The sequence below is a fragment of the Salvelinus fontinalis genome, chromosome 7, assembly GCF_029448725.1.
Source record: "Salvelinus fontinalis isolate EN_2023a chromosome 7, ASM2944872v1, whole genome shotgun sequence".
NCBI classification, from domain to species: Eukaryota; Metazoa; Chordata; class Actinopteri; order Salmoniformes; family Salmonidae; genus Salvelinus; species Salvelinus fontinalis.
In genome coordinates this window covers 25,634,051-25,650,304 of record NC_074671.1, presented here as the reverse complement: position 1 = coordinate 25,650,304, position 16,254 = coordinate 25,634,051, and the positions used below count along the sequence as shown (strand labels likewise).

The window sequence follows — 16,254 nt, the reverse complement described above, 5'->3', positions numbered from 1 at the left end:
ATATAATATAATTATGCCAATGCCAACAAATGTTAGACACAATTGTTGTGGGTTCCCTCAATTAAAATGTCCCCAGTAAAGATGATTTGTATGGGGAGTTTTGGTACTGGTAGTCTCCAATAATGAGTTTGTGAGCAAGCAACTGTATTTGAAATGGCCATTTAATTCAAGAGCAAACAAATGTGCTAAATATCAAGCGACTATATATTTTTTGAAGAATTAATTCAGTGGGTGTGGCTTGATCAGGTGGTTTTCGAATGTAATCCTATGAAAACGAAAGTAGGCTACTTTGAGGAAATAGACTTACAACGACGGGCCTTTTACTTGATAGAATTTTCACTAAACCGTTTGCTCAAAATGTCGAGATCATCTGTACTGAAAATAAAAAGTGTAAACGCAGTGAAGGTAAGCACTAACTAATGCATATGTTGTTAATAAGTGTTAAGCGTTAATTTAGCCGTTGTTTTTGGCATCTCCACGATGTAGCTAGCTAACGTTAGCTAGATTAGTTTAGCGTTGCATCGAAGCTATATGTAGCCTAAATCACGTCAATGGACAGAGAAACCTCTCTAGCGTTAATTGGGCTTAATTTTTTTTCTTACATAATGTTACCATTTAATTGTGCGCGAATGGTTGCATAAGAATAACTATAGGTTATAACTACACTTTTCTTGCGATATGGCCTGAAAAACAAATAACTTGTTACATTTTGTTCTGTTACGCACAGCCGTTGTTAGTTGGAAAATTCCCTAGTCATTCTGCCAGACAGCCATTACTTATGCAAAAGCGAAAGCAAAACAAAAACGGTTTCACTGGTTTACTCGATTGAAGGGGCGTTCCAGGCTGTCTTTTTTTGCTGTGCTACTAACACCACCTGAGTTTAGGTGTGTAAAGGTAGTTTACAATAGATAACACAATTATTACACACTGATCCTAATGTGCTTTTGAGTTTAAGTTATTTTATAGTATGAGTTTAGTACACCTATTTCCACATTATGCACCGCATAGACAAAGGCTGCTTTCCAAACACTTAAGACACACACTCAGCCCTCAAATTAAGTGGACACTTCTGATGACGTCTGACGAGTATACACTTCCAGGGCAAGGTAGGAAGGAATGATTTTTAAATGGACCGCCCTTGCCCAGAAGTTCATCCCGAGATGATTGTTTTCAGCCACCGGTAGCCTGTGTGCTTTATATGCGCTACAGTCAATTATGATTGCATGTCTACTTATTAACTATATAATTTAATAATATACTCCTACTGTATGATAGCTAGCAAATTAATTGGCTAAGCTGGAACTTCTGAAGAAGGATTTTTTTTTCTTTCTACAATTTCCAAAAGATAACCAAACAAAAACATCATTACTTTTATAAGACGTGCTTGTGCATTAGCACACTTTTGTAAAACTTATTTACATTTGTTTTTACTTACACTTGTATGTTGACTCAATTGCCATATAGGTTTTAAGTTTTGGCGGACTCTTCTTAGCGGATGTACAATCGTCGCAAATTAAATTATGGGGCGTTTCAGGCCCCAACGTGAACATAATTGTACACTCGCAAACTCCATTTAAATGAGGGCTGTGGGGCTTAGGTTGCAAACTTCCCTTGCTTGGCTAATCATTTGGACCAACGACAAATATGGCTGCGGGCATTCCCCCAAGGGCATAAGGCGAGGGTAAGTTGATGAGGGTGTGTCTTTTATGAGTTTGAAACGCAGCCAAAGTATCTTCTTTTCATCCCTTCGCATTAGGTGGAGAACTTCCGCCAGTCTCTGTATAAACAGGTATGTGTTTGCCTTATTATGTTAACAGATGTCTGCTGGTGCAATTGCATTACCATTTGAAGTAGAAACGGACATGCCGTTGTGGCATAATGGTGTAGTTAGTTCTTACCTATTTCTGTTTTTTTTAGGCAGAGGATCTGTTTTCAAACTACATCCCATTGAAGATCACCCAACTGGACAACCTGCTGAAGGTAGGTCTCATTGGTTAGTGTCGTGGCAATTTCCTGTATTACCAAATAAGGAGAGTTACAAACCACACACCAGTCAGAGTTATACTTAAACTTCATATTTAATTATATGAGCTTTACAATAGCCCTTTGACTCTCAGATCAATTCAGTGTCTATAATGAATTCTGAGAGTCCCTACAGTAGAATATAAAGATCTCGAGAAAGGACTATCCCTTAGCCAGATTGCATTCGCTATAAATTATCGCTCAGTTTGGTCTCTAAAACGAGGTTCTAATCTCGTTTCTGGTACTTCATAATACCAAAACATTACCTCATCCATGGCATAACTTAATTGTCAACTCTATATACTCCCATCTCAAGTAAACCCCCTCTTCTCCCCACTCCTGGACAAGCTCACTGAGGGGAGTGACTTGCGCACAAACATTGTGGAGTCAAGTAATTGGTTCCCCCTTAATCACGCCATCCCTTCACATGGTTTAACAGATACATTCACATATGAAGACAATGTTCCATCCTGTCCTCTTCCCTTTCTGATATTCTGCATAGCACCAGGGACATCTGAAAGACAAGCCTGACCTCTCCCCTCTCTGGGCCCCAAGTGACTGAGCCTTGTTTGAGAAGGGAAAAGTGCAACTGCCAACACTATAGTCCAAAGGGATACATTCTAATAAAAAGTATATCACATAAGAATATTATGCAGATATGACATCTTAATTACTTATGTTACCCAACTAATTCTGACTCATCTACCACATTAGTTCACATCCCATGTATCACTGTCTGTTCCCACATTGTGAAATTAACCAACCTTTTCATCCCATATCTTGTCCAACTGTCTACCTACTTTCCTCTCATCTATCTCTCCACTTCTCTCCCTTTCCTCTCTTCCTCTCCTTTATCCCTCCTGCTCTTCCTCCATCCTACTCTACTTTCCATCTCTCTTCCAGGAGGAGGATCTCAGCATCACAGACCTGTCCACTCTCCATGCTCCTCTAGACATCCCTATACCAGACCCTCCTACTCCAGAGGATGAGGTGACTGGCTATCATGCTCTTCTAACCAAATACAACATCTGTTCCCAAATGGCACCCTATTCACTAGGGAACTTCTTTTGACTAGGGCCCATTGGGCTACCCACAGGGCTTTGTTCAAAAGTAGCGCTCTATATAGGCAACTGGGTGCTATTTGGGACACATACCATATACACTGAACAAAAATATAAACGCAACAAGTGTTGGTCACATGTTTCATGAGCTGAAATAAAGATCCCAGAAATGTTCCATGCGCATGAAAAGCTTATCTCAAATTGTGCACTTTTTTAATATATTTTTTCCCCCCATCCCTGTTAGTGAGCATTTCTCCTTTGCCAAGATAATCCATCTACCTGACAGGTGTGGCATATCAAGAAGCTGGTTAAACAGCATGATCATTACACAGGTGCACCTTGTGCTGGGGACAATAAAAGGCCACTAAAATGTGCAGTTTTGTCACACAACACAATGCCACAGATGTTTCAAGTTAGTGTGCAAATGACATGTTGACTGCAGGAATGTCCACTAGAGCTGTTGCCAGAGAATAGAATGTTCATTTCTCTACCATAAGCCTCTTCAACATTGTTTTAGAGAATTTGGCAGTATGTTCAACCGGCTTCACAACAACAGACCATGTATATCACAGGTGTCAAACTCATTCCACGGGGGGCCGAGTGTCTGCGGGTTTTCGCTCCTCCCTTGTACTTGATTGATGAATTAACATCACTAATTAGTTAGGAACTCCCCACACCTGGTTGTCTAGGGCTTTATTGAAAGGAAAAAACAAAAACCTGCAGACACTAGGCCCTCCGTGGAATGAGTTTGACACCCCTGATGTATATGATGTTGTGTGGGGGAGGGGTTTGCTGAAGTCAACGTTGTGAACAGAGTGCCCCATGGTGGGGTTATGGTATGGGCAGTCATAAGCTACGGACAACAAACACAATTGCATTTTATCGATGGCAATTTGAATGCACAGAGATACTGTGACGAGATTCTTGAGGCCCATTGTCGTGCAATTCATCCACTGCCATCGCCTCATGTTTCAGCATGATAATGCACAGCCCCATGTCGCAAGGATCTGTCCACAATTCCTGGAAGCTGAAAATGTCCCAGTTCTTCCATGCCCTGCATACTCAGACATGTCACCCATTGAACCTGTTTGGGATGCTCTGGATTAGAGGTCGACCGATTTATGATTTTTCAACGCCGATACCGATTTATTGGAGGACCAAAAAAGCCGATACCGACTAATCAGCCAAATTTTTATTTATTTTTAAATTTTATTATTATAATTTTGAAAAATATTTGTAATAATGACAATTACAACAATGCTGAATGAACACTTATTTTAACTTAATATAATACATCAATAAAATCAATTTAGCCTCAAATAAATAATGAAATTTGATTTGGTTCAATTTGGTTTAAATAATGCAAAAACAAAGTGTTGGAGAAGAAAGTAAAAGTGCAATATGTGCCATGTAAAAAAGCTAACGTTTAAGATCCTTGCTCAGAACATGAGAACATATGAACGCTGGTGGTTCCTTTTAACATATTCCCAGGTAATAAGTTTTAGGTTGTAGTTATTATAGGACTATTTCTCTCTACCATTTGTATTTCATATACCTTTGACTATTGGATGTTCTAATAGGTACTTTAGTATTGCCAGCCTAATCTCGGGAGTTGATAGGCTTGAACTCATAAACAGCACATTGCTTGAAGCACAGCGAAGAGCTGCTGGCAAATGCACGAAAGTGCTGTTTGAATGAATGCTTACGAGCCTGCTGGTGCCTACCATCGCTCAGTCAGACTGCTCTATCAAATCAGACTTAATTGTAATATAATAACACACAGAAATACGAGCCTTAAGGCATTAATATGGTCAAATCCGGAAACTATCATTGGGAACAAAACGTTTATTCTTTCAGTGAAATACGGAACCGTTCCGTATTTTATCTAACGGGTGGCATCCATAAGTCTAAATATTGCTGTTACATTGCACAACCTTCAATGTTATGTCATAATTACGTAAAATTCTGGCAAATTAATTACGGTCTTTGTTAGGAAGAAATGGTCTTCACACAGTTCGCAACGAGCCAGGCGGCCCAAACTGCTGCATATACCCTGACTCTGCTTGCACAGAACGCAAGAAAGGTGACACTATTTCCCTATTTAAAATAAATTCATGTAAGCAGGCAATATTAACTAAATATGCAGGTTTAAAAATATATTTGTGTATTGATTTTAAAAAAGGCGTTGATGTTTATGGTTAGGTACACATTGGTGCAACGACCGTGCTTTTTTCGCGAATGCGCTTGTTAAATCGCCCGTTTGGCGAAGTAGGCTGTGATTCAATGACAAATTAACAGGCACGCATCAATTATATGCAACGCAGGACAAGCTAGATAAACTAGTAATATCATCAACCATGTGTAGTTAACTAGTAATTATGTTAAGATTGATTGTTTTTTTATGAGAAGTTTAATGCTAGCTAGCAGCTTACCTTGGCTCCTTGCTGCACTCGCATAACAGGTAGTCAGCCTGCCACACAATCTCCTCGTGGAGTGCAATATAATCGGTGTCCTAAAATGCCGATTACCAATTGTTATGAAAACTTGAAATCGGCCCTAATTAATCGGCCATTCCGATTAATCGGTCGACCTCTTCTCTGGATTGATGTGTACGACAGCGTATTCTAATTCCCTCCATTATCCAGCAACTTCCCACAGCCATTGAAGGGGAGAGTTTCAACATTCCACAGGCCACAATAAACAGCCTGATCAACTCTGCGAAGGAGATGTCGCGCTGCATGAGGCAAATGATGGTCCCACCAGATACTGACTGGTTTTCTGATTGACGCCCCTACCTTTGAATTAAAAAATATATATATATAACTGTGACCAACAGATGCATATCTGTATTTCCAGTCATGTGAAATCCATAGATTAAGGCCTCATTTATTTCAATTGACTGATTTCCTTATATGAACTGTAACTCAGTAAAATCTTTGAAATTGTTGCATGTTGTGTTTTTATATTTTTGTTCAGTATAGATCAACAGGATTGAATGGTTTGACTTACTTGACTTTAACCGCTTGGCACAATTGGGAGCATAGGGCATCCACCATGATGCTCCACCTCACTGTCTTCTGTGTGAGGGCTTTTGTTTCTAGCCAGGAGATCCCCCACTTTACTCAGTTCCTGTAGAGTGGAGCGTCTCTAGTTGGTTTTTGGCCTTCTCTGCTGACGAAAGCATTTAGGTTTGAGCATTTAGCTCATTCATTATAAGAGTAGCATATACAGTGTATTCAGACCCCTTGATTTTTTTTCTCCACATTTTGTTTCCCCGTCATCAATCTACACAGTATCCCATAATGACAAATCAAAAACTTTTTAAAAAATGTTTGAAAATTTATGAAAAATCAAAAACTGAACACATTTACATTAGTATGTGGACTTTACCCAGTACTTTGTTGAAGCACCTTTGGCAGCGTTTACAGCCTCAAGTTTTCTTGGGTATGATGCAACAAGCTTGGCGCACCTGTATTTGGGGAGTTTCTTACATTCTTCTCTGCAGATCCTTTCAAGCTCTGTCAGGTTGGATGGGAAGCGTCGCTGCACAGCTATTTTCAGGTCTCTCTAGAGATGTTCGATCGGGTTCAAGTACGGGCTCTGGCTGGGCCACTCCAGGACATTGAGACTTGTCCCGAAGCCCCTCCTGCGTTGTCTTCGCTGTGTGCTTACAGTTGTTGTCCTGTTGGAAGATGAACCTTCGCCCCAGTCTGGGGTCCTGAGCACTCTGGAGCAGGTTTTCATCAAGGATCTCCCTGTACTTTGCTCCGTTCATCTTTCCTTCAATCCTGACTAGTCTCCCAGACCCTGCAGCTGAAAAACATCCCCACAGCATGACGCTGCCCGACCACCATGCTTCACTGTATGGATGGTGCCAGATTTCCAACAGAAGTGACGCTTGGCATTCAGGCCAAAGAGTTCAATCTTGGTTTCATCAGACCAGAGAATCTTGTTTCTCATGGTCTGAGTCCTGTAGGTGCCTTTTGGCAAACTCCAAGTGGGCTGTCATGTGCCTTTTACTGAGGAGTGTCTTTTGTCTGGCCACTCTACCATGAAGGTCTGATTGGTGGTGTGCTGCAGAGATGTTTTTCCTTCTGGAAGGTTCTCTGGAGCTCTGTCAGAGTGAGGCCCTTCTCCGATTGCTCAGTTTGGTCGGGCTCCCAGCTCTAGGAAGTCTAGGAGTCTTGGTGGTTCCAAACTTCTTCCATTTAAGAATGACGGAGGCCACTGTGTTCTTGGGGACCTTCAATGCTGCAGAAATGTTTTGGTACCCTTCCCCAGATCTGTGCCTCGACACAATCCTGTCTCTGAGCTCTATTGACAATTCCTTCGACCTCATGGCTTGGTTTTTGCTATGACATGCACTGTGACCTTGTATAAACGGGTGTGTGCCTTTCCAAATCATGTCCACTCAATTGAATTTACCACAGCTGGACTACAATCAAGTTGTAGAAACATCAAGGATAATCAATGGAGACAGGATGCACCTGAGCTCAATTTCGAGTCTCCTAGCAAAGGGTCTGAATACTTATGTAAATAAGGTATCGTTTTCTTTTTATATACATTTGCCAAAATTTCGAAACCTGTTTTTGTTTTGTCATTATGGGGTATTGTGTGTAGACTAATGATAATTTTTTTGATTTAATACGTTTTAAAATAAGGCTGTAATGTAACAAAATGTGGAAAAAGTGAAGGTCTGAATACTTTCTGAATGCACTGTATATTTGACATGGTAGGCAAAGGCTACAGATTGACTAATTTATTCTCCCTCCAGGAAATGGAGACTGACAAGAATGATGATGATGAGAAGAAGAAGAAAGGTAAGAGACAGTGGTTCAAGTCATGGCCTTCATTTAGGATTGGTAGTTGCCATTCCTTAGCTCAAGACCAATTATTTTAAAATAGGCTTCTAAAATAATTCCAAGTAGTGGGTATTTTATTATTTTACATAAATGTATTTTATGTGGATGCAGGGGGTGGCAACTTACCAGTTGGTGTTGTTTTTCCTTGGTCTCTTTCAGCTCCAAAATGTGGCTTCATCAAAGGGAATGAGAAGATTGTGAAGCTGCTTGACCGAGTCAAACCAGAGATCCTAGCACTGAGGGAGACAATCATTACAGTAAGAACTATACAGAGATCCTACCACTGAGGGAGACCATTACAGTGAGAATCATACAGAGATCCTCGCACTGCGGAAGACCGCCATTACAGTAAGAATTAGACCGATGTCCTAGCACTGAGACCATTACAGTAAGAATACAATAAAGCAACAGGGACCTCTTGTGGTCAAATGAGATGCAACGCTCTGATACAGGCTGGTGAAGGTTTCAATTTACTGTAGCAGTCATTGGTGTTTATCTTCCTAGGTGTCCTGCTGGATTCAGCATCTCATTCCCAAAATAGAGGATGGGAATGACTTTGGCGTTGCAATCCAGGTAAATGGTCAACACACGTATGTTTAAGGTCAAGTGGTCGTTCATGAAAAACATTAAACTGGTACAGATGGAATTGTATTCTCCTGAAGTTTCATTAAAATCGACATTTTCATGTGTTACTTCCAGGAGAAAATCTTGGAAAGAATAACTGCAGTGAAGACCAAAGTGGACGGCTTCCACACCAACATTAACAAGTATGATAGCTTTTCATACGTTCAAGTAACTTAGAGCAGTTGAGGTTATCATACATTGATCCTACATTTGACAATAACCTTTGACAAAATAGATATACATTTCACAATAACTTTTGGTCCTTCAGGTACTTTTCAGAGAGGGGTGATGCAGTAGCTAAAGCCTCCAAGTTAACTCATGTGGTGAGAATTGGCATTTGTAGACACTAACCAATTTTGTATTCAACTGACCCGATGTCTGACACATGCCCTTCTCTTACTCATCCCCATATTTCTTCTCCTTCTTCCTGTTATCAGATGGACTACCGCTCTCTGGTCCATGAGAAGGATGAGGCTGTTTACTCTGACATCAGAGTCATCCTTCTGGACATCCGTGGCTTCTATGTGAGTGACCCTGTTCCCTATATAGTGCCCCTTATAGGCTCTGGTGAAATGTAGTGCACTAAATAGGGAATAGGGTCCCATTTGGGACAGAGCCAAGATGCTACTACCGTATACACGACTATAGTAGTGTATATACTGCTACTACTAACACTAGTCTGTCTATCATTATTAATCTATAAGGGAAATGGGTCAAAGGGATGAATTCAAGTTTGTCTGATGTTTTTAGATCTCTAAAGTGAACTAATGTCAAGATGAAACTACGTCCCACAACTTGGTTTGTTTTAGGTCCAGCTATAAACCTCCAACCCCAAAGATAATCTCCAGTGTACTGTGAAAGATGCAAGAGCACTTACTTCAATGTTTCTATTTGTGTTTGTGTGCTACAGGCGGAACTGTATGACATCATCAGCAAGAACCTGGAAAAAGTCACTAATCCTAAAGGAGAAGAAAAGCCCTCAATGTACTGAGATACACATGAAGGGGGAGGAATGAAAGAATAGTCAGGCTCAACGATGTGACATTTTTCCAAGCTTAGACCACAGTTTGTAATAACCCGGGTGACATTGTATTATGCCATGCGATATTTGAAATGAGAGAATTTAGCTAGCGGGCTAGTTTGGCACATTTTCTACTAGCCTCAGTCTAGCATACTTGTTTAATTTCCATCCTTGGGTATCCTACTATACCAATCAGTCCTGTTTGTACATCTGCAACAAAGCTGCTTGGCTTTGTCCAGATTTTTCATTTTTTTTTTCATGCTAATAAACGCATCTTTAATGTTTAACACTGACCCTAGAGACTAATTTTGAAAACTTCCAGTGGACTTCTAGGGAAGACACCATAACGAACGTCGTCCACGCAGTAGAACTGTGGCGATTTTTAACAAGTAAAATCATTGGGAAATTAGCAGAAAGTGACGGCCGACGTTCTGTGGTCAAAGGTGAGAGGACACCCGTCCGCTGGGCATGGCTGACATTTGTGTTGGTCTGTCTTGTCCTTTTAGGGGCTACAAATGAACACACTGGGGGTTGTTTATTTCCAATGACACTTGATTCTGTGATTTATTTATAAGAAAAAATGTGTAGTTCCACTACATGGTAAAAATGGTTTACATGTCAAAGGTCAAACCAACTGTTGCTCTGTACACACATTATCAAGGCTTCATTAGGGAAAACACTTGTTACAAAAATCTTCTCAAAACTGAAAGAAAGAACCCAAAATATAACATTATCACAAACTGGTTAAAGTAAGTACTGATGAGAAGGCAAGTATACATCCACAAGAACAGAAAAAAATGTTTCAGAAAAAAACTGCTTTTTTCATACTTCAGGCCCTTCGCCTCCAGGTATGAGCTAGAACAGAAGAAGTAGTGACAATATATCATGCAGTAAGTGTTTGATAAGTTCAGCTTGAAATGCTTTACCTGCGCCATCGAATTGCAAGAGGGCAGTCACGTGTGTTTGCGAAGACGAGATCAAATACCGGTGTGTGTGGGCTCGTGTGGAAGGAAGCATTACTGTTAACCCTTTAACTGTATCTAATTGAAAAACATGTTGAAACAATTATTTCACCTTAAATTCCTATTACTAACAACTCAAATGAACTTCCAATAGTATTTTTTTTCTACTTGATGTTTATTTTGGAATCAACAGAGCTCTCTACCAGGTGGTTGAGAAGACAAAGTCATACCAGCAATGCCTAATTAATGCATTTTCAGGTGGTGGTTTCTGGAATGTCCTTCAAAATAGTTTATTTCAAATTAGCCAGGTTCTTCCACATCTTCAGACTACATTTTGAGATGCTTAACAATGTGCAGTTTTTTTTATTACTGTAGTAGTTATTTTATAGGTCGACCTTAAATGTGAATATTGATTAATTGACCCTATTGGCCATGAAATGTGCTTTAACGAATTGATGTTGCCTAATATAGTTTTGTCAACAATTTATATTTGAACCAAAATAGGTATTTTTATAAAAAGATGTATGTACCCTATTCTTAGTCCACCACTTTTACTGACAAAATGTTTAAAAAAATCAAAAAATAGCAGTTAAACTATTTATTTTCATATTCCTACTCTTCAAGGTCTCTACTAACAGGAATGGTGCAATATTAATCCCTCACCAACTGAATTCCTGCCTTTTATCCCATATCTTTAGTGACTGAGTTTTCTTATAGCGCTCTAAGTGGGCAAAGTTAGAGTGCCACAACACTGAACAGCAGGAACCCAAAAATATACAAAATAATGTAAAGTGGTGCTGGGGGAGTTGACCAATTAAGTTCAAGTGTAGGTTGTTTTCATATCCACTTATAAATCCATTGTCAAAACATGCTCTACCAGCCGGTTGAGAATAGGCTTAAAGTTAAGCAAGCAGCATGACCTCGCTACACCTACCATGGTGATGTTGTTGCCGTTGAGTAGGATCTGGTCCAGTTTGGTTATCCTTCTTCCCTCTGGTGTGATTTCACTAAAATACACAGTCATTAAGGAGAAGGATAAAACATGTCCAGAATCATCAGATCTGAAAGGATTTAATGGGTGAAAGCACTTACAATTCGGTCACGTCCTCCAACACCATGTCTGAAGCGGTGGGTGAAGGATCAACTGTATATTTACTGACAATACACTGAACAGAAATATAAACGCAGCATGTAAATCATTCGTCCCATGGTACATGGGCTGAAAAAGTGATATCAGAAATGTTCTATATGCACAAATTTGTTTACACCCCTGTTATTGAGCATTTCTCCTTTGCCAAGATAATCCATTCACCTGACAGGTGTGACATATCAAGAAGCTGATTAAACAGCATGGTCGTTACACAGGTGCACTTTGTGCTGGGGACAATAAAAGGTCACTAAAATGTGCAGTTTTGTCACACAGCACCATGCCACAGCTAACTGCAGGAATGTCCACCAGAGCTGTTACAAGATAATTTAATGTTAAATTCTCTACCATAAGCTGCATGCAACATCGTTTTAGAGAATTTGGCAGTACGTCCAACCGACCTCACATCCGCAGATGGCGTTGTGTGGGTGAGCGGTTTTCCGATGTCAACGTTGTGAACAGAGTGCCCCATGGTGGGGTTATGGTATGAGCAGGCATAAGCTACGGACAACGAACACAATTGCGTTTTATCAATGGCAATTTGAATGCACAAAAATACTGTGACGAGATCCTAAGGCCCATATTTTTATGCATCTGTTGGTCACATATACCATATCTGTATTCCCAGTCATGTTTAATCCATAGATTAGGGCCTAATGATTTCCTCATATGAACTGTAACTCAGTAAAGTCAATTAAATGATTGCATGTTGCGTTTATATTTTTGTTTAGCATAAATGACTACAGTAACAATGTTTGAATTGAATAGATTGCAAAACTACTGCTAAAGTGCAAAACCTTCATTAAAATGAACGACAAATAATGAGACGTTTTGTAGGACATTTCCAGAAAGGATACTGACAAAATCATCGAAACCCAACAGGGTGCCGACAATTTCTTTGTCGTTTTTCATGACAATATGGATTCGGGAACCTATACATTTGTCCACGAGCTCTGGAAGAGAACACAAAGAGGATATGTTGAAATCACATGATTACTTGCATGACCTATATCTATCCTACTCTGCCTTTGTAAGGTCTTTGAAAGCCAAGTTAATAAACAGATTACCGACCATTTAGAATCCCACTGTACCTTCTCCGTTATGCAATCTGGTTTCAGAGCTGGTCATGGGTGTACCTCAGCCACACTCAAAGTCCTAAACGATATCATAACCGCCATCGATAAGAGACAATACTGTGCAGCCGTATTCATCGACCTGGCCAAGGCTTCGACTCTGTCAATCACCACATTCTTATTGGCTGACTCGACAGCCTTGGTTTCTCAAATGACTGCCTTGCCTGGTTCACCAACTACTTCTCTGATAGAGTTCAGTTTGTCAAATCGGAGGGCCTGTTGTCCGTACCTCTGGCAGTCTCTATGGGGGTGCCACAGGGTTCATTTCTCGGGCCGACTCTCCTCTCTGTATACATCAATGATATCGCTCTTGCTGCTGGGGATTCTCTGATCCACCTCTACACAGATGACACCATTCTGTAAACTTATGGACCTTCTTTGGACACTGTGTTAACTAACCTCCAGCTTCAATTCCAAACAACTCTCCTTCCGTGGCCTCCAACTGCTCTTAAATGCAGGTAAAACTAAATGCATGCTCCTCAACCGATCATTGCCCGCACCTGCCTGCCCGTCCAGCATCACTACTCTGGACGGTTCTGACTTAGAATATGTGGCTCTATGGCCTATTTATTGCCTCACTTCCCTACTCTTCTACATTTGCACACACTGTACATAGATTTTTCTATTGTGTTATTGACTGCACATTTGTTTATGTGTAGCTCTGTGCTGTTGTTTTTGTCGCACTGCTTTGCTTTATCTTGGCCAGGTCGCAGTTGTAAATGAAAACTTGTTCTCAACTGGCCTACCTGGTTAAATAAAGGTGAAATAAAAAAGTAAAAGGGTATTTATGGTAGCCTTGAAAGCCGCTAGAGGGCGCTATTCTCCACTATCGTCTGGACTCAATGATACACTCAAGTCCCCCGGAAAGCACTTCGTACATAAAACATTCTCCATTCAGGCTGCATAGGTGTCGTTTCCTCAACGTGATTTAATGGTCCGCCAGCTTAAAAAAAAGGGGAAATATGCCTACCGTCTTAATAAAACACAATTTTCCACCACCATTTTCGGATTTTCTGACAATTTACGAATGTTGCATACCAAGTTCAGCCAATCTTTTGTTTACCCCTGGCGGTGTTCAACATCGGGAAGTAGCATTTGTCACTCTAGCACAGTGGTGGAAAATAGTGTTTTATTAAGACAGTAAGCATATTTTTCAGTTCTGTTTTTCACCAACGGGCCTTTAAATCAAGTTAAGGAGGAAACCGACACCTTTGCAGCCTGAATGGAGGATGACTTATGTACGAACCGGTCGCCAGGGGACGAGTGTATTACTGGCAGTGCAGATGTATGACGTAATTGAATAATAGCGCCATCTAGCGGTTTTTAAGATGAACTTGTCAACCCCAGGTAGCCCAGTGGTTAGACTCTAACCCAGTGGTTAGACTCTAACCGTTAGAGCATTGGGCCAGTAACCGAAAGGTTGCTAGATTGAATCCCTGAGCTGACAAGGTAAAAATCAATTGTTCTGCTCCTGAACAAGGCAGTTAACCCACTGTTCCTAGGCCGTCATTGTAAATAAGAATGTGTTCTTAACTGACTTGCCTAGTTAAACAAAGGAAGAAAAAAATAAGTAACTTTATTTGGCAGTTAAAGGTGCACTATGCAGAAATTGCTCCACCATTTCCTGGTTGCTAAAATTCAAATAGTTCCCCTAATTTCAGTTTCTGACAAAACAAGCAAGCATAGTGTAGGGAATTATTGTACCATCGTCAAATATCTTTTCCATAACCAACATTTTTATTTTTCATCTGTTTGAAGCTGGTGTACAAAACCAAGACGCAATAACGAACAGGAAGCATAGAAATAACACAGAGACCAGATCTACCGCTTCTTAGACTTGCTTTCAATGAGAATGACAGATCTATAACCCATTTCTATGGGAATTTAGTAGGGTCACCCAAAAAGTGACATATTGCAGCTTTAATATAGTCCATTTTTATTTAATCTCTTGAGATGGGAAAACCTGTTTATGAAGTTGAACATATGCTCTTTATGACAATGTTAAAAAGAGGTGAAATCTTTTTCATATTTTTTTAAAAATCAAATTACACTTCTCAAAAGGCACTGAATTGATGGAACGACCATGTCGAAATTGTAGAAATTGTTATAACATTTTGTAACATTAATTGAGGCAAACAAAAGATATGCAGCATGTGTCCCTCCCTCCTGAACAGTTTTAACGTTGGTTTGAAGTTTCTATATGATCAAAGAGTTATTGAAATTTGAATAGTTTGATCATGCACTTCGTTGATGGTCCCTAACTTGTTGCGTTGACCATGCGCTAGGCTGCCTACACCGTTGCTGTGCGATTATTTAAACTCGGGTCAGAATCGGGGAAAATTAAAACCTGTGAAATGTTGTACACATTTTTCTTTCATAAAGAGCCTAAGGTCTGTAGCTCAAATCGTTAACGAGCTACTGGTGTTTGAACGTCCGAATGTCGAATCTCAAACCAACTTTACCAGTGCTATACCTTAGCAATGCGGATATGCTACTGCTAACATGACTCCTGCATTTCATATCTGTCAAACCTGTAACTGTCGCAACACGACTTCAAGCGTTAACAACGTACTTGGTATCTGTAAAGCTAGCTGGACATTAAAATTATTAACAAAATCAAACAAACCAAGTGGGAGCAACTGTGATGGATTTGTAGCTGGGGTGGCCGCCATGTTTAGTTTGAAAAAGACGGAAGTAATCGACTGAAAAATGGATGATAGGAATCATCAGACTACAACAGTCGAACACAGACGGTGGTACCCGTCGTTGGGTGCGACGCAGATTCGGTCTGTCCTGCTGAGTCTTCACCCGACAAAAGTCCAGTGATCATGTTGCAGCAGTGTGTAGGAGGGAGATTTCTAGATGTGAGAAGTGTGCAGAAGGGCATGAGACAAGGGAATGTCTATTATCGGTGGAAATAGTGTGTGTTAACTGTAGGGGTGCCCATGGTGCTGGAGATCAGAGGTGTCCGGTGAGAGAAAGGCAGGTTGAGGTTGCAAGGATCAAAGTGGTACAGAAGGTGTCATATGCTGAGGCAGTGAAGAGTGTAGTAGAGGAAGATTGGTCCAGGGCGAGGGATCCTAACAATCCCTGTGAGTAGGCCAAGGCCAAAAGAGAGTGATAGGAATAATATGTACTTCAGTAAGGTTGGGTTCTTTAGCGTTCATAGCCATGGTTATCAACTGTACTGCAGAAATGGAACGTATATCACAGAACATAAATGTTGTGGTGGCAGCTGCAGAGAAGTACTTGGGTGTACGAGATTTTACTGCAGATGAGTTAGGTGTGTTTAATTAGTGTCCTGTCCTCACAGGCTGCCCCCCTGGTGTAGGATCAGATAGGGCCAAGTAGTGGAAGGTTGTAATGGGTGTAGGTTTCTTCCCTTTTCCTAACCTTTTTGTGTCACAGTGTAATGCATGTAC

The 16,254-nt window shown here is 40.5% G+C and overlaps 3 protein-coding genes across 6 annotated transcripts in view; 1 reads left to right on the top strand and 2 right to left on the bottom strand.

The window, feature by feature from the left end:
• prex2 (phosphatidylinositol-3,4,5-trisphosphate-dependent Rac exchange factor 2) overlaps window positions 1-8,162 on the bottom strand; it is a 212,689-nt gene extending 204,527 nt beyond the window's left edge. Inside the window, exons 1-3 of one of the 3 annotated variants that reach the window (XM_055928871.1) lie at window positions 8,072-8,162; window positions 6,093-6,254; window positions 1,899-2,013 (exon numbers count right to left, since the gene is read on the bottom strand). The gene's annotated coding sequence lies outside the window, so the exon portion shown is untranslated. Of the gene's footprint in view, window positions 1-1,898; window positions 2,014-6,092; window positions 7,841-8,071 lie in introns of those variants that run through there. The other 2 variants (XM_055928872.1, XM_055928873.1) reach the window with 2 other exon arrangements.
• On the top strand, window positions 160-9,877 carry LOC129859289 (proteasome activator complex subunit 2-like). 2 transcript variants are annotated; one of them, XM_055928879.1, is made up of 11 exons: window positions 167-405; window positions 1,757-1,789; window positions 1,918-1,980; window positions 2,926-3,012; window positions 7,858-7,903; window positions 8,105-8,202; window positions 8,450-8,518; window positions 8,645-8,712; window positions 8,838-8,892; window positions 9,007-9,093; window positions 9,480-9,877. In XM_055928879.1, the coding sequence occupies exons 1-11, from the start codon at window positions 268-270 to the stop codon at window positions 9,558-9,560; spliced, it is 825 nt and encodes a 274-aa protein (XP_055784854.1). In that variant the 5' UTR covers window positions 167-267; the 3' UTR covers window positions 9,561-9,877. The 2 variants fall into 2 exon arrangements, with proteins under 2 accessions (XP_055784855.1, XP_055784854.1); XM_055928880.1 differs by lacking the exon at window positions 2,926-3,012 and having other exon boundaries at window positions 160-405.
• A 244-nt stretch (window positions 9,878-10,121) lies between these two features.
• On the bottom strand, window positions 10,122-15,563 carry LOC129859290 (U6 snRNA-associated Sm-like protein LSm5). Its single transcript, XM_055928881.1, has 5 exons — window positions 15,459-15,563; window positions 12,557-12,652; window positions 11,645-11,672; window positions 11,487-11,559; window positions 10,122-10,445 (listed from the first exon to the last, which is right to left on the bottom strand). Exons 1-5 carry the CDS (start codon window positions 15,502-15,504, stop codon window positions 10,413-10,415), a joined length of 276 nt encoding a protein of 91 aa, XP_055784856.1. The 5' UTR covers window positions 15,505-15,563; the 3' UTR covers window positions 10,122-10,412.
• Between the last annotated feature and the right edge of the window lie 691 nt (window positions 15,564-16,254).